Raw genomic sequence first — 16,866 nt, forward strand, 5'->3', positions numbered from 1 at the left:
TATAAATTAATGATAGTGTAGTTGAAATGTGAGTGTTTTTGGGGAAGTCGCCAGTTTGTGATTCTCAGTCTTTTGTGTCTTTGTCTTCAGTGAAGACAATGCGGACTTCATTCAAACTAAGATTTTCTTTTCTTTTTTTGAGTTAATTTTTTTAAAAAAATAATTGAAGCTGATTCTCAGGGACCATGCTGGCCTCCACTCGTGGTCACGACCCATCTGCCACAGCTAGGCAACTAGCAACTACATTTATATATATATATATATTTGGAATATCCAAATTTTTTATATTTAATGTTTTTGTAATTAAGAGTGAATTTAGACTGAGATTTTGTGTCAAGTTGATGGGTTAGACATGTGTTGATTTAAATAATAGTAGATAGAAAATATCGGTCCAATGTTAAGAAATTTCGACAAGGACTTCAATCAATATAGTTGATTGCGTGATTAATTTATATTATTGATTCTATAATATTTTTTTATTTAAATGTATAAAGATATTCATTCCATAAAAAAAGTTGATAACAAGAGTGGGATAAGTTTAAAGGTAAACAACATTTAATCAATCGGGCAGATTATAAGTCGAGTGGCTTTAGCTACCCAATATGTAAAATGATTTGTTGAAGGCAACATGCAGAAAGAGATCAATGCCTTGGTTTTCAAAAAAAAAAAAAAAAAAATTCAGTTCAATTTTTTTAAAAATATAAATTAATTCATAATAAAATTATATTTTAATCACTCAAAAGTTTCATAATTTGATTTTGTCCACCTAAAAAATGTATTCCTTCCACTGTGGATGATTGCATTTCCTCCCAATTCCTCTGATTAATTCCCCATAATCTAATTTGAAATTAAAAATGTTTCCTACTCTAAGAGAATTTCAATAATGTTGATTAAGGGTGGATTTGAATGAGCGATTAGTTACGGTGTGGTGCATTTAGTTTACTTTTTGTTTTACGTTATAATATCATTATAATATCTAATTTCACCGTCACTGTTATTTTTACATTAACCGCAAGTAAATACACCACCCATCCAACCCCACCTAAGACTCATTGGATGCAATGGGATAGTTGCACTTGTGTCAAACATCTCATATTTAGGATAAGAACTATATTAGTGCCATTGGAGTTAACTTTTAAAAATTTTAAAAATTTCAATTAGATTTTAAAAATTTTGAAAATTCTCAATAAAATCCTCAAAAATTTTAAAAGTTTTACTTAAGCCACTCAAGACTTTAATGTCAATATCCACCATTGTCCTTAGTGATCATTGGTTCGATGATCGCTAAAACAGGTTGATCGAAAAAAGTGAGTTTAGATGATTTTTTTTTTGATTTTTATCTTTTTTACTATAATACATTCTCTTCATATTAATGAAAGTTCTACAAGTTTGTTAGAATCGGATTAGTTGTTGAACCAGTCAAGTCATTGATTTTTCGGTCCAATCAACCAACCCATTTTGATCAATCAGGATGATTTAATTAAATAAATTAATTAAAATTAATTTTTTAATCTAGTTAAACTGATTTTCAATTCAATCGATTTAAAACTTTATCAGACCGATACTCTAACCAGTTCTCAATTCAATCAAATTGATTACTTAATTCGATCTGATTCAAATAACATTTATTTCCCAAATATCTTGACGGAGTTGTTAAATGATAGAATCAAATCCATACTTTTATACATACTACAAAATTGAATGAGAGAACAAATCACAATTTTTAATGTAATCAAATCCGACCCTAAGATTTTTAAACGATGCACGTAAAGTTCAATGAATTGATTTTTATTTTTAAATTTTGAATAAGAATTGTAATTTTTAAAAAAATTATTTTTAATATTAAAAGATGGGTGCATTCCCAGGCAACACTACTTTCCCCAAGGTTACTTAGAATCTTTCTGGGTGTTGTTGGCTCGCTGACTTGGTGAATTGTGATAGAACCGTTACTGAAAATGTTCACTCCACTCAATAAATAGGCTAGGCCTCCTTTTCATTATTTTCAATACATATTTCATCATTAATAAGTATAAATTAGAGTCAATAAATTAATTCTATATAAAATAATGATGAGTCTATTAACTAAAAGACAATGACAGATAAAATATTAACAATTTTAATTTTTAAAATGAAAGAAAAATTACACCTACTATACAAATTAGAATATATTTTGATTTTTAGTTTTATTTTTCGTTAAAAATAATAAATTTAATATCAAAATGTATTCAAAGTAATTTAAGAGAGAACACATAAGTGATATATATAGATGATTAAACTCAAACGTAAATATTCAAACATCTCAAAACCTCAATTTTTACTAATAATATTAATGCCAGGAACTTTAAAGAACCTCCCTTTGGTGTAAATCAAAACCTCATGTAATCACATTGAATTTTTATTAATATCAAAAATTGAGTTGAGTTGATTTTGAAATAGAAAATAAAATCTTTTCAACGTTCTTCGTTTTCATCTACAAAACTAGAATCCAAAATTTTATGTAAAAACTCTAATTTTAGGTATTAGGATTAGCAGACTTGTGGAACGTCCCATGAATGCAAAAAGTGGGGATAGCATGGGACATGTTTATGCCGATGCGGTGTTGAGAGGTGTTATTTTAAACCTGGAGGAAGGAGGAAGAGGGGTGGGAATTTTAAAGGCTGAGTCATGGCATGAGGTGTTCAACAGACAAAGGCAGCTTCATTTAATGATCTGCCGATATATTTGACTTGGTTTTTTTTTCGTTCCTATGGTCACTTGCTAAACACTACACCCACCACACTAGTATTTTATTTTATTTTTCTTCTCGGTGAAAGTGGGAAGGATGAAGGATCCACGTTAATTCCATAGTAGTATGGTATTTGTGGATGGTGTACGACATAATAAATGAAATTGGATCGGTTTCTATTTATTACACGATTTAATTGCGAGAAAGATATGGTATTTTATTAAGAATTTTAATCATCTATTTAATAAGTATTGAATATAGTAATTTCAAAAGAAAATAAATTTTAAATTTTCAAACGATATTATTAAAAAGAGTAATTATAAATTATAAACAAAAATTATAAAACGGACATAAAAATTATCAAAAAAACCTAAATGACATAAAATAAAAAGAAACGTTAATTTATTCATAAAGTTATGATTTTAAGTGTTAAATTTATGTCTTAACTCGCATGAATTTTACGTTTATTATGTCCAAATTTATGTCTAACTTCAATTACGACATATGTAAATTTTTTAAAATTATTCTAATATAAGATAAACTATGTCTAAATTAAATTTTCCGTATTGAGATAAAAGTATAAAAATTCAACTTAAAACATATTCATTGGGATAGATAATTCAGATGTATAAATATAATTGTCAATCAATTTGATTTGTACGTGGCCTCCCTTCAATACACGTATATACAGTGTTGGGCCAATACCTACAGAGCACTCAATACAACGATGCAAATATTGCAACGAGAATTGCACAATGAACAGTGGACGGAGGAATCGGCCCTACAATGGGCTGGGCTTAGTGGCAAGACAGGCCTATTATCTATTTTGGATTTAGTCGAAATCTTTAACCACGTCTACCTTACATTATTGGCCTGTTTGAAGGAAGAAAATCCAAACGATATTTAACTAGACCGGAAAAAAAGGAAATCATAGAAAATCGAAAACTGATTTAAATCATGATGTTGATTTTGATTTTATTGAATTCAATTTACGTTAGATATTGGATTCAAAACTTCAAAAGTTAATAATTTTTGAACTTTTTTTTTAATTTTCTATTTAAGTAGTAATTTTTTTAAAAAAAATGCTACACATAATTACAATTTTTTTTAAATTTAAAAACCAATGAACTAAACCAGGCAAATTTTAATTTCAGTCATGATACTTCTCATAGTGTATTGGTTAATGAGGTTACAAGTAGAGAAAAATGCATCACAATTCACGACCCCGTATATTGTAAATGGCAAAGAAAATCTGAAAACAAAAAAAAAAATTGGCAGAAATAAAACTTATATAGGCTTGAAGCAGCCATCTTCAGTCGACTATGGTGGCCCTTTACATTCTATTTTTATTCAAGTCACATTTGAATATAAAAACTAAATAAAAATTTGGTATAACATTATTTAATTGTATTGTAAATGCCAAGATTAGGATTTTGAATGTCGATTATAAGGGAGAATAGTGGACATTTTCAGATTCAGGGGCACAACAAGCTTCTTCGTTCCAAGGTTGCATTATCCATACAACAATAGCAAAAGCAGCTTTTTTGCGTTTTCTTCTTTAAGGCCGCTTTATGGACAAGCTTAGTCCAATTTTTAGCCTTAGAAATTGAAGTGACAGAACAGATTTTTTTTTCCAGATTGAACTGATAAACCAAAATAAATATATATACTATATAAGAAAAACATAGGGCCTACCCCCACGTACGGTGAGCTTGTTTCAGCCCATAGCATACTTCTGGGTCCAGCTCCTTGCAGTTGTCTCGTACTTGCTTTTGTCGGTCTTGTACATGTGAGCAATCTCCGGCACCAATGGATCATCGGGATTTGGGTCCGTAAGCAAAGAGCAGATTGATAGCAATACCTGAGAGAACATAATAATGAAGGAAAAAAGTTTAACCAGTTGAAAAGATGAAACATAATACTCAGACTAATAAATTGTGTGCCAAACGACCGGGTTTGTGTTCGGGCGGTTAACTTTTCAATTCAGTAGGTCTTATGATTTGATCATCACTGAGGTTGGAACTGTTTTTATCAACGGTTGATAAACCGAACATGAATATGAGGTGTTCAGAAAATAGATTACCTTGGAAATTGTTAGTGCAGGACTCCATTGCTCCTTCAAGATGTCTAGGCAAATGCTTCCGTTGCTGTTAATATTGGGGTGGAATACCTTTGTTCTAAATGCCACCTGCAAATTCATTATCATTTTGGAAAAACCCTTTAAGAGAGATGGAAATAAGAGAGAAAAGGAAGCAATAAACAACCTGTATAACTTTTAGCCTTGATAATTTTGGGTTAAACCACTTCTTACATTAAGAACGGTCAGACAAATAAAAAAGGGATTGTACCAATGCAGAGCAACATCAATTTTCATTTTACATATATTTTATACCGTTTCAAGCTTATGGGAATATTTATGGCCTCTCAACAGCACTCCAATTTTGTTATGTATTGTATTTTTCATTCTCTGCAGTCAAGCCATTAGGCAGACCAGCATTTGGCAAGTAAAATGACAATGAAGATTTCTATTATGCCTCCATGTGCAATTTAATCTAGTATGAAACAAGTAATGCAAGGAGTATCTACAAAAAAGCAATCGTTAATTTCTTCCAATATTGATAAAAATGGAATGAGAGATGAATGTGGGCAGGATATTTTAAATAAACTGGACCGTAAAGGTTGCTACCCAACACAGAATAGAAGTAAATGATCAGTGTTTTAAAGCATTGAAACAACAGAGAAATTACGTGCCCTTGCAAATGTCAAGAGTAAACACCTGCATCTAATGGTAAACAAAATTTACATATAAAAAGTACCTTGGGAGGCTTAAAGGGATAATCCGGAGGAAAATGAATAGTCACTAGGAAAACACCCCCAGAATAGGGACTGTCTGGTGGACCCATGATTGTGGCCTGCCAATGAAACATGTCTTCAGCAACAGGACCTGCAAATTGTCATATAATCAATGATCGATATATAAGTAATAAAGCTCAACGATACTCCTTGAGCACTTGTAGATACTACAACCAATTACCGAAAAACATCAGCATAAGCAGCATACGAGAGCAATAAGAAATATCATGAACATGCAGATGAGGGACTCAATGTCAAATATGTAATTACAAGCAAAATGGTGATAAGTGCATACCTAGAAAACTGTATAAATTCATAAAATCAGAAAGAAAAAAAAATGCTACTTTGAAGGCACGTAACAAATCAGTCAAAAAACCTTGGGATTCCTCAGGAAGGATAGTCCCAATCAATTAGACAACAGACCTGGTTTCGGAACTACAGTTCATCAAATTGATTTACAGTCCAAAAATTAAAACATTTGCACTCGAATATGATCATATACTACATTTAAATGAAGTAAGGGTCTCCTTCATCGTTTACCCCGTCATGCCTATCTTGCACAGATAGGGTCAAGAATTAGCTGACACAATAATGAATATTATGGTTTTCATGTTCGTTCCTCTTAATCTCTTAATATACCAAAAGGAGAAAAATACCAAACATGGAAAAACCGAATGAAGTCTTTTTCCTTCTTTCCACTACTGAACTCCAAAGTAAAAGACTTTAATTAATAATGCCACCGCATGATGAAATGCTATCTTTGTACAAGTTTCGAACAAAACCATAGATTAGACATGTTATAAACAATGACTCTTAAGACCGAATATAAAAAATGAGCAATTCCAAGTTTAACACATTTAATTCATGAAAAGTTTCATTTGAGCATACTGTAATGTAAACTATTTTTTATCAATGCTTAACATTTTACAATTATTTTGGTTCTTTTTCGATGCTACAATTTATTGGTTCTAAAAAGAATACAAATTGACAAATAGAAGCCACTACGAGGCAGAATACAAACTTAACTCAGCCGTCCAAATCCATATGTTGGCTGACAAAGTTACAACCATTTTCTAAATAATCACCAGTAAACGTAACTAATAATATAACATTTTGTTGCAAAAAAAAAAATCACTAAAAATTATATCAAAAAATGAAATTACAATCATTTCCAATAATCACAAATAAACATTATAGATAATTTAACATCTTTTGAATAAAAATTACTGATAATTATAGAATTTGAATCCTATTTTAAATCCCAAAACATAAATACCAAGAACTGTCTTCTCACACGAGCATTATAACAACAAGACATCAAAATTAGATCCTTTCAATATAATCACAAACAAACATTACTAATAATCTATCATTTTCCGCTGCAAAAATAACTGATAATTACATCAAACCGGTCATTTGTAATCACCCATTCAAATAAAAAATATATATACCTCTAGAAATCTATCGTCTTACACAAAGATTAAATACATCAATACAAGAAAAAAGATAATAAAAAGACACAACGAAAAGAATGAGTTTATAGGCGTATATATATATATTTTATACCAGCACTGCATGATGTAGGAGGGTCCTTCTGCAAATCTTTCAATTCCTTCAAGATCCGCTTTGATGCCATCTCAAAACCTACGATCCATTCACCATTGACAAAAAAAAAATCAAAACAACGCAAAAAATGAACAATCAAATGCAAGAAATCGAACAGATCGAACCTCAAAAAGGTGCTTTTAGTTATTCTGTTTTTAAATATATTGTGTTTTTCGAAAACTTGAAGGAGCTTCAGGTGGATTAGAGAAGAGAAATATTAATCGAAGAAGAAGAAGGCAGGCTTTTAATATGGGGAAGAGCAGAAAAACAAAAACAAATGAGAGGAGAATTTATAATAAGGTGTACTGGCGGTATATTATAAACGGGTGGACCGACCTCTATTGATAGTCTCTGATTGGCTTTGTGTGTGGGTCCCATACTTTTAAAAATGAAAGATCACACCATCTTAGCCGAAAGTTGCCAGTGACTTAAGTCCGTTTATTTATTATTCTGGTTTTCTGTGTTTCCTTTTTCTTTTATTCCTTTTCCTCTATCTTTATTTTTTTTACGTTGGAAAATGAGATTCTTTAAACTGACTAAACGCGTTGCCCGTGGTCGTTCGGGGAAAATACGAAACAGGCACGAGTCTTTTTTAAACATGAGTGTCGCTTTCGGGTTCCTCGATTTGTGATTGGATCCGGTGTCGAACGCGTTTTGTCGATTGAGTTGGCTTGGTCTGGCCGTCTGGGTCAAAACCCGTGAGTTTTGTGTGGGAAAAGACTAAGACCCCGTGGCCCAAGGGATAACTATCAATGAAGTCAATAATTACAACACTACTTACAAAATGATTGTTTTTTTTATGGGTAAACTACATCCAAAGTCACTATACTATTAGTAAATTTATGTTTTGGTCACTTATTTTTAAAAAGTTACAAAATGATTATTAAACTATCCGAAAGTTTTTATTTAAGTTATTGGGTTGTAAAAATCGTTATTGTATGACATTCTCTATTCGTATCGTCTCCACTAATCGAAATCTCTCATTCCCTCCTCTTCTATAGTTTATTTTTTTCATAAAATAACTTTGAATGTCACGAATTTTTAAACCAAAATCCAAACGACTTTCTTTTCTAATCTCTGACACTGATGGTTCCATCAACTTAGATCTAAGATATATTATTCTACTCGTCAATGAGTACTAATCTATTGTATTAATTATCGAATCATTGCTTGGAGCTCGTTAGCTAAACTTTAAAAAAAAAATTACAACATACTTAAATAAAAACTTTTGAATAGTCCAATAAGTATTTTATAACTTTTTTAAGTTCGATAATCAAAATGCAAACTTATTAATAGTTTAGTGACATTAAATGTAATTTACCTTTTTTATTTATACAATGCTTATTTTATAGATAACTCTCTTATAATTTAAAGACGGTTGAACCCACATTCTTATAATTTATTACAATTACAACAACATGAGCTTAGCCAAGATTTAATCAACTTTGCTATTTCTATTCATTATATTTTTATTTATTTAATAAATTTATTCTACTCTTTATGCTTTTTAAAGTTATTTATATTACTTTACTATTTACAAAATCACTAATCGAGTTTGAGAGTACGAGTTAAATTACTCAATTCAACATATTTATTGTTTAGAAAAGAAAAGAAAAAGAAAAGCATTTTTTATAGCAAAGAAAATACCAAAAGTAGAATTGGAAGAATATTGGATTTCGACTTAAAAAAGAAGAAGAATATATCCATGTATTTATATTGGACCGTTTTTATTTAGAAATGGAGATATTGGACCATTAGGAACTTGGAATCATTTTTTTTTCCCGTTGAAAATGCTTGATAGAAATTACAAAAGATCTTCGAGAACAATGCAAGTCCCACCAGACGAATTCAGGGGGCAGCCGGGAAAATGGAAAATTTTAAATTTAAATAAATAATGAAATTATAAATTAATATAAAATAAAATTATACTTATCAATGTCATAATATTAAAAAAGTGAGTGATGAGAGAATAAAGCCTCATTGTAGTATTTATCGTATGATCAAAACAATCTCGTGAATAGATTATCAGTTCATATCAAATAGTTAATAGAGTGTTTTGTTTTTGTCTTAATTAATAAAATTATTCACAATTTTATTATTTTTAAGATAAATTTATTTCTTAAATATTTTTATTATATTTTTATTACACCCAAATGTTGGTGCATGTCATAATATAGACAATAAAAATATTATAGAGATCCTTATACTAGAAGTTAGATTGCATTTAGTCCCTTTTACTAAAAAAATAGACAAATTAGTCCATACACGTTAGATTAGACAGTAAATTAGTTATTTTGTTAAAAAATAATTCATTTCTACAATTAAAAATTAGTCTCTATATATCAGCACGAAGTACATGTGATATCCCATGTGTCACTGTTTGATTATTCCTTTGGACATAACAATTTTTAATAATATAATTAAATGAATTTTTTAAAGTAACATTTGAGAAGTAAGATTTTAGAATTAGAATTTAGTTTTTTAAAATAGTGTAAATTAAGTACTGAACGGGTTGAAAATGCCACAATAATAATTTCTCAAATCCTAGGATTTAATAAATATCTATTTAATAATAAATTTGAAATTCTTAAAAAAATTAGATTTGACAAATTCATGTTTTTATACTTTTTATGATATACATTATGTTGAATCTCAAGAATTTTATCTACATGCATTTTATTTCTACAATTTACCCAATAAATAAAATCTAAATCCATATTCCTAAACGGAACATATAGCTATTGTAGAGTCAGTAAATTGATATATTTTAGTAGAGTAAACAAACCGGAATATAGATAAATGATGAATTTATTTTTAATATAATTTATAGAAATTAATTTACCTATTTTTAAATAAAATAAATGAAATACAATCAGATAATTAAGTATTTTTACCAACGTAGGACTAATAATTTTAAGATTTATTCATTAAAAGTAAAATTAGACCGTCGATAATAAAGAATCTGAACATCCGACGGCTCTGATTCAATGCCATTTCTACCGAGACATTCCCTCAAATGCGGAATCGGTAATATGCACACCCGAACAAAGCTAGCCTCTAGCTCCGCCAGGACCGCCACCACTTCTCTCCCTTTCCCAAAAGCCAAACATTGCTCCGGATTTGGACTCGCCCTGACCGAAAAAGAATCACCACAACCTGCAACGGCGAGTCCAAATGAACGATTCCGATGCCCCCAAGTTCGACGACGATGAACGACAAGAAGACATCAGGATGCGATTGAGGCCGTCGGATAGCAACGTGACGGAAGATCAGGAGCCCTTTATGGGAGTTAAAGTCCGACGAAAAGCCTCCCGCCGTCATGAATATAAAGGAGACTACATGGATATCCCCTCCCGTCCTTACTTAATGAAGATTTTGCAAAAACAAGGTTATTTAACTCTTTTTGTTACTTGCAGCGTTAAATATCATATCAATCAGGTGCTATTGTTCAATATAAGCGTTAAATCTCAGTTCGTATTTGATATGATCAGATTGTGAATGCCTGTTCTTGCTTGAAAAACATTGTTAATACTTTCTTTCTTTTTTAATATGTAAGATCTACGCTAAGGCACACAGGAATTTAGTCTAATAGCTTGACTGAATTGATAGGATCTTTTAGGATTTTATTGGTCTGTGTTGAAGTTCGAATCAATTTAAAATCTAGATCATAATTTGAGGAAGGTTGTTTCTTATTCTTATTTGATTTTAGCGCTTCGATCTAATAATAAAATGATATAAAACCTGCAGGTGACAAGCAAGTTTTCTTTGCTGATAAAGTTCTGAAGTTCACTTCAACGGGAAAGATGAAACGGCGGATTCTTATGGTGACTGATTTTGCGGTTTACTTGGTTGACCCTGACACCGGTACGCTTAAGCGTCGGATAGCTTTAGCCGCTGTAGATAAGATATGTTTGAGTGAACTAAGCGATAATTTCTTTGCAATTATCGTTCCGACGGAATATGATTTACTAATGGCTAGTACTCGCAAAACTGAAATTGTTACCGTCTTGGTCGATGCTACCAAGAATGCTTCTGAATATGAACTCGAGGTGGATTTTTCAAATAGGTATTAGTTATCGATTCAACTGCTATTGGCGTGTTTCAATTTGTTTGTTGCTTTGATTCAATCGTTAAGCTTTGTTTTGAACTAACATGATTGTGCTCAATGTAGATAAAATTTATTAACATTATGCAAACACCTTTGTATTCTAGTATAACTGGTTGATTGGGGCCTTCAATTCGGGGTCTTTTATTTGTTATTTCATTCATTTCTTGATATGTGCATTGGTATCTCCAAAGCTTCCATGTCTGTGAATCATGTTGAAAATGGTTAAATATTAGTTGTTGAGATCATTCACCGACAAGAATCAATGTTCTTGTTGAAGAGGAAATAGAGAAGATAGAGCATATCTGCTTTAGAAGCAAAGAGGCACCCAGAACTTTACTAACAAAGAGAGGGATGTTTTACCTCTACAAGATATAATTTAGCCTAAGACCCTTTATAGTTGTTAGATATCTGCTATATTTTTGCTTATAGATGCCATTTCTAGGATGGCATGAGTTAGTGGCCTAAATTTCATTTACATCAAGCTTCTAGTTGGCGAAAAATATCCTGCATAATAATAGTTGGTTTAGTTGTTAAGAAGGGACATCTTTCCTTTTTTGCAATTTGATCTTTTAATCTTCCATTTGAAGGTAACATTTCCCTGGTTTTATTAAATGTTATATTCTTTTGTTAGGTTTGAATATAATGCTTCAGCTGACCTCGTTAAGGAAGTTCAGTTTGAGGAAGCCGAAGGTACGTGACATGATGCACTTAACACTTGTAGAATACTGGTTTTATGTGTCACTGAAACATGCACATTTATGCAAATCTCAGGGAGTGTTAGGACAAGAATTGTGAAGAAATAAGTAGAAATTGCACTCGTCAAAATCTAAAGGTGAAATGGACTCATCGCACTTTGTGGAAGGTTCTGCTCAGCTTGGAGGCCACCCCCAAAAGTATGTACCATATTCTTGTCCACTTTAATGTATTGTTTTGTAATTTTTATGTGAGAAAAATGGTTGTATAAACTCTTTGCATGTGTGATATCTCCATACTAGGTAGAAATTGTCACAATAGAAGATGGTCTCCTTTGCGTAGCATTAATGAAGTAATACTATTATTCTGTTGTGTTGCAATCCATTGTGACATTGTTGTTGTTAATTAAGGAGAAACTTCTTGAACCAATAAGCTGAATATTTAAGGTATCTTCTCAAGTTGTTCTTGTAATCAGTGTATGTGAACCCGAACCTAAGAGTATATCCAGAAGTCCATTCGAAGTCATCCAAAAACGCCCACATGTAGTGACCCTTCATGTTAACACCCTCCCTGCCAAAAAGTTAAAAAAACATTGAATTCAGCAATAAGTTAAGGTAAAGCTAAAGTTGATTTATGAATTGAGTAAATTTTGTTCTAAGTACTCACTGAATTGCTTTTAGAAGGCACTTTAAGTGGCCGTCAAGGTATCTAATCCTGGTGCTATCTTTGAGTGCCTCTTTTACCGTCAATGAAGCATTTTTTGCTTCAGCCACCCCTGCACCGAATAATCAATAAATAAAATAGCTTATTGGTTCAAATGCATGAAAAAAAAATAGGTTAAAATGTACTCCAAGTCCCTGTACTCAAACATTTGGAATTTAGTCCCTCTTCTTTTCAGATCTCAAATTTTGTGTTCAATTGTTACCACTGTTAAAATTCTTTTGTTAAATTCATGTTCATTGTAATGTCTTTTTATTTTATTTCAAAACATCATACCAATGAATTTAACATAAGAATTTTAATGATGTTAATAATCAAACTTGCATTTTAAAATCCAAAAAGTAGAGGGATTAAATTCCAAATGTATAAAAAGTATAGGGACTTAGAGCATATCTTAACTCAAGATTAAAGACTCAGGCAATGTGGCTAACCATTCTCTGTAATGTAAATGGTCGGACTGTTATATTTCTTCTTTAAATATAGCAGAAGGTCTCTCAAACCCTTTGGATAATTGAAAAGCCAGCTCACATCAGTCTGCAAAATTATTGACACCAATATTTTGGTCATCAAAATGGCTGTTTGAAGAAGGCAGAAACAGGGGGAAAAGTTTTTTTTTCTCGGCTGCAAGAACTTACGGGTGTGCCGATCGGAACTCCATTCTTCTCAGCTGCAAGAACCAAAAGGTATGTTAATGATGATGGAAGTGTTCTATTTTACGGTTCAAATATAATAAGATAATAAGCTGTGGATTGGAAAGTCATTAGCATACTTGTGAGATTTACTCCGGCATCAGTAGGTAGGAAGGGAGTATTCGATGGACCATTTTCTGCATAGTTAGTGGTGTAGTAATTTGCACCAAGGAAATCAATTGACCCTTTTAACAGCTTGGACTCTGCTTCAGTGAATTTGGGCAGTCTATTTCCTACCAATGATTGCATGCTCTTTGGATACTCACCATATATTACTGGATCCATAAACCTACACAAAATTTGGCACGAGTTATCAGCGAGTCGAAATTTTCATTTGCAACACCTTAAATACGATTATAACACGAAAAGTAACATGAATAACGGATCTAGTATTCTTTTCGATTCACCATCCAAAATGGAAATCCCGAGCCCTGGAAGCTGCCTTGCGGTCCGCGGTTGTATCAAATTTTGGTTCAAACCAAGTGGTTACTAAGGTGATTCCAATTTTTCCCTTTTGAGATGCCTGCACTTTCGATCACTATTAGGGGGGTTCTATTATATGTAGATGATTCACTTTTGCCCTTCATTTTTATTTATTTTAAATCGGATTCGAACCTGGTATTTCTTTCTATAGAGATTGGCGGCAGCTGCATGGGAAAGAAGAAAATGATGGGCTAAGATATAAGACTGGGTTGAAGAGGGAGGTAAGCCAGTGGCAAGGCCTAAGCTCCACCCATTGGGTTCATTCATAGTCACCCAGTGCTTGACTCGATCCCCAAATGTTTTAAAGCAAAAATCAGCATAATCTACAAAGTCATCCCTGTCAAGGAAAGAAAAACAAATTAATCTCTCTTTTTAATATATAGATGTTTGAACTAAAATATTTTAGATTAAATGAAAAATCCACCATTTTATTTGAAATGATTAAGAGAATACATATTGTTAAGGGATTTTGACTTTTGTTTGGAGCCGATAGGCTTCTTAACATATATGATATTGTTTTCGGAGTTTTGTTTTTTCAACTTTGTTGAGAATTTGAGAGCCCAAGTGTATAAAAAAGTAGCCTAAAGCGGTTTTAGTTGGTGGGTTTAAAAAGTGAGAGCACCTTATTGAGTGTGAGATAAGACAAATAGTGTGTTGTGTGCTCATGTCTATCCACAAAAAAATATAATATTTGTGCTTTGTGAACTTTAAAAAAAAAAATCTATCAATTCTCGATATATTTTGAAGGAGATTAAAGAACTTACACAATTTTGGGACTTGAAAATCCACCATATTCATCTTCAAGAGCTTGGGGATGATCAAAATGGAGTAAAGTGACAAAGGGCTTTAAACCATTGGCAAGAAGATCATCTATGAGATTGTTGTAAAATTGGACACCCAATCGGTTTATCCCGCCACTAAGTTTCCCCGCTGCAAAATAAAGACCATAAATTTCAATTTTAATATTAAAATAATTAAAATCAAAATGGGTAGATTAAAAAGAATGATCTTACTGGGTAAAATTCTAGTCCATGAAATGGAGAATCTGAAGGAATCCAAACCAATTTTTTTCATAAGCATAATATCTTCCTGTAGAGCATTAAATTAAGTGATTTTTGTTAGATGATATAATGGCCAAAAATGTTAATATAAATCTAAATAATTAAATAATATTTTATTGGACAACAAACCTTGTAACGATGATAAAAATCAACTGCAACATCTCCTGTACTTCTATCAACAATTCTTTCTGTCATAATTAGCCAAATTTAGAATTTTCAATAAAATAAATTGTAATTAATTATAATGGAAATTTATTTTTGAAAATTATTTAGCATATATTATTATTATTATCATTTTGGATATAAATACCGAGAGTTTTATTTTCAATAAAGAAAAACCAAATACAGAGTGAGGGCAAAACAGGAAAGTAAATATCCACCCTTAGCTGTAACACACAAAAGAAAACATAAAGCAAAGCAATAACTCTCGGCAGCTTTGTGGGTAAATGAAAAGACATAAAGCAAACCCACTATCAATTCAAAACACTAAACAGCAGCAGAGAAATTTAAAATTTTCTCTAAAAATTTTGATAAAATTTGGCATATATTATTCCCGTAAAAACAAAGGACATATTTTATAGATAGTTTTTTTTTAAATCATCATATTTTATAGATAGTTATTTGGTAATGAAAGGGATATTATTATTGAAAATCTTGATAGTGTTTTCAATGTCATTGCGCATATATATATTTTCAATTGAATTTTATTAATTTATTATTTTCATGCTTAAATTGTTATTTTCAATATAAAAACTTGAACTTTGGTCTAAAAAACCTCACCTCAAATTTCTGCTTTTGAACTTTTATCGCATTCTATATTTGGTATTGAATATGGAGTATTAATTTGAATTTATTTCAAATAATTAATAATTTATTTTAAGTTTTTAAGTCGTAACATGAAAAATTAGTGAACCTGGATGTTTTCTAACCAGAATGTCCCATACACTTGGTCCTTTTCCATCTTCAAGAGCTGCTCCTTCGATCTGCAATAACGAAATGAGCAAGGAATTAATAATAATAATCATCCCTGTACCACTTTTTCAACTTAGGTATCTAATTTTTTTTTTTAAAAATTAAACACCAGTTTAACAAATTATAACAAAATTAAATATTTAAATTAACATAAATTAAGTTCAAAGTGTTTTTAACTCGCTTTTTACTTGGTTCAATCGATTTTATACCGGTTTATTCTTCCTTTAATTTTATTGTATCGAGTTTCAATTTAACCAGTGAGTTCGGTTCTAACAACCATATGATTAATTTGTTATACAAACTCAATTAAAGATTAAAATTAAGGTTTTTAAAATCTGATTGATGATCAAACCGGTCAGATATCAATTCTCAATCTGATTGGTCTGTCCAGTTTTATTAAATAAGTTATTTAAAAAATATATAGAAAGCCATCTATTCAACTAGTTCAACCCCTTATTTTGAACAATTATTTTTAGATCTAATCATTCCAATCCACTGATCCAATTTAATTCTTAGTCTTAATATATAACTAATTAACTAATAGGGGTTGGAAAGGTACCTGGTAAGCAGCCGACCCAGCACCGAAAATAAAACCAGGTGGAAAACAGCTTCGGTTAAATGGCCTCCATTTATGACTTGCTATTGCACCATCCATGGCTACCATTAGCACCAGCAAGCACAGCAACAACGCCCCCTTCTTTCCCATTTGTCGTATCCCTCTCAACTACTAAATACTGCTAATCATATAAATATATATATATATGGCAACATGATATTAAAAAAGGAAATAAATAATAATGTTCCATTAAAGTTTTTGACACATGGTACTATACATTTGAAGTAATTATTGATAATTTGGATAAATTACTCTTTTACTCCTTGTCTTTTAATTTTAAGTTATTCATGCATTTTGTTTAAATTTTTCCTTTAAAATTTTTATATATCAAATATAAAGTT

At 31.1% G+C, this 16,866-nt stretch overlaps 3 protein-coding genes across 4 annotated transcripts; 1 reads left to right on the top strand and 2 right to left on the bottom strand.

Moving 5' to 3' along the window:
- Positions 1-4,110: 4,110 nt before the first annotated feature.
- Positions 4,111-7,493, bottom strand: LOC108479982 (ubiquitin-conjugating enzyme E2 28). Its single transcript, XM_017782866.2, has 5 exons — positions 7,309-7,493; positions 7,145-7,222; positions 5,542-5,669; positions 4,809-4,913; positions 4,111-4,586 (listed from the first exon to the last, which is right to left on the bottom strand). The coding sequence occupies exons 2-5, from the start codon at positions 7,212-7,214 to the stop codon at positions 4,443-4,445; spliced, it is 447 nt and encodes a 148-aa protein (XP_017638355.1). The 5' UTR covers positions 7,215-7,222; positions 7,309-7,493; the 3' UTR covers positions 4,111-4,442.
- A 2,657-nt stretch (positions 7,494-10,150) lies between these two features.
- On the top strand, positions 10,151-12,416 carry LOC108480000 (uncharacterized). The gene is made up of 4 exons (XM_017782887.2): positions 10,151-10,571; positions 10,931-11,249; positions 11,923-11,981; positions 12,063-12,416. The coding sequence occupies exons 1-4, from the start codon at positions 10,358-10,360 to the stop codon at positions 12,092-12,094; spliced, it is 624 nt and encodes a 207-aa protein (XP_017638376.1). The 5' UTR covers positions 10,151-10,357; the 3' UTR covers positions 12,095-12,416.
- Positions 12,075-16,648, bottom strand: LOC108479999 (vicianin hydrolase-like). 2 transcript variants are annotated; one of them, XM_017782886.2, is made up of 12 exons: positions 16,469-16,648; positions 15,851-15,920; positions 15,067-15,125; positions 14,890-14,965; positions 14,641-14,806; positions 14,009-14,213; positions 13,801-13,916; positions 13,474-13,682; positions 13,340-13,371; positions 13,136-13,238; positions 12,651-12,759; positions 12,075-12,554 (listed from the first exon to the last, which is right to left on the bottom strand). In XM_017782886.2, exons 1-12 carry the CDS (start codon positions 16,613-16,615, stop codon positions 12,386-12,388), a joined length of 1,461 nt encoding a protein of 486 aa, XP_017638375.1. In that variant the 5' UTR covers positions 16,616-16,648; the 3' UTR covers positions 12,075-12,385. The 2 variants fall into 2 exon arrangements, with proteins under 2 accessions (XP_017638375.1, XP_052878709.1); XM_053022749.1 differs by having other exon boundaries at positions 15,867-15,920; positions 16,469-16,600.
- Between the last annotated feature and the right edge of the window lie 218 nt (positions 16,649-16,866).

This window comes from Gossypium arboreum, chromosome 12 (genome assembly GCF_025698485.1).
Source record: "Gossypium arboreum isolate Shixiya-1 chromosome 12, ASM2569848v2, whole genome shotgun sequence".
Classification (NCBI taxonomy): Eukaryota; Viridiplantae; Streptophyta; class Magnoliopsida; order Malvales; family Malvaceae; genus Gossypium; species Gossypium arboreum.

What these genes read in the sequence shown, in the direction of transcription:
- LOC108479982 (XM_017782866.2), bottom strand. Translation starts at nt 7,214, where the DNA reads ATGGCATCAAAGCGGATCTTGAAGGAATTGAAAGATTTGCAGAAGGAC. An exon ending in TCCTACATCATGCAGTGCTG is followed by an intron (nt 5,670 to 7,144) that starts GTATAAAATATA and finishes GACAATTTGCAG; the next exon opens with GTCCTGTTGCTGAAGACATG. An exon ending in ATCCCTTTAAGCCTCCCAAG is followed by an intron (nt 4,914 to 5,541) that starts GTACTTTTTATA and finishes ATGAATTTGCAG; the next exon opens with GTGGCATTTAGAACAAAGGT.
- LOC108479999 (XM_017782886.2), bottom strand. Translation starts at nt 16,615, where the DNA reads ATGGGAAAGAAGGGGGCGTTGTTGCTGTGCTTGCTGGTGCTAATGGTA. An exon ending in TGCCGGAGTAAATCTCACAA is followed by an intron (nt 13,372 to 13,473) that starts GTATGCTAATGA and finishes TGGTTCTTGCAG; the next exon opens with CTGAGAAGAATGGAGTTCCG. An exon ending in TGCCTTCTAAAAGCAATTCA is followed by an intron (nt 12,555 to 12,650) that starts GTGAGTACTTAG and finishes ACTTTTTGGCAG; the next exon opens with GGAGGGTGTTAACATGAAGG.
- LOC108480000 (XM_017782887.2), top strand. Translation starts at nt 10,358, where the DNA reads ATGAACGATTCCGATGCCCCCAAGTTCGACGACGATGAACGACAAGAA. An exon ending in GAAGATTTTGCAAAAACAAG is followed by an intron (nt 10,572 to 10,930) that starts GTTATTTAACTC and finishes TAAAACCTGCAG; the next exon opens with GTGACAAGCAAGTTTTCTTT. An exon ending in GAGGTGGATTTTTCAAATAG is followed by an intron (nt 11,250 to 11,922) that starts GTATTAGTTATC and finishes TTCTTTTGTTAG; the next exon opens with GTTTGAATATAATGCTTCAG.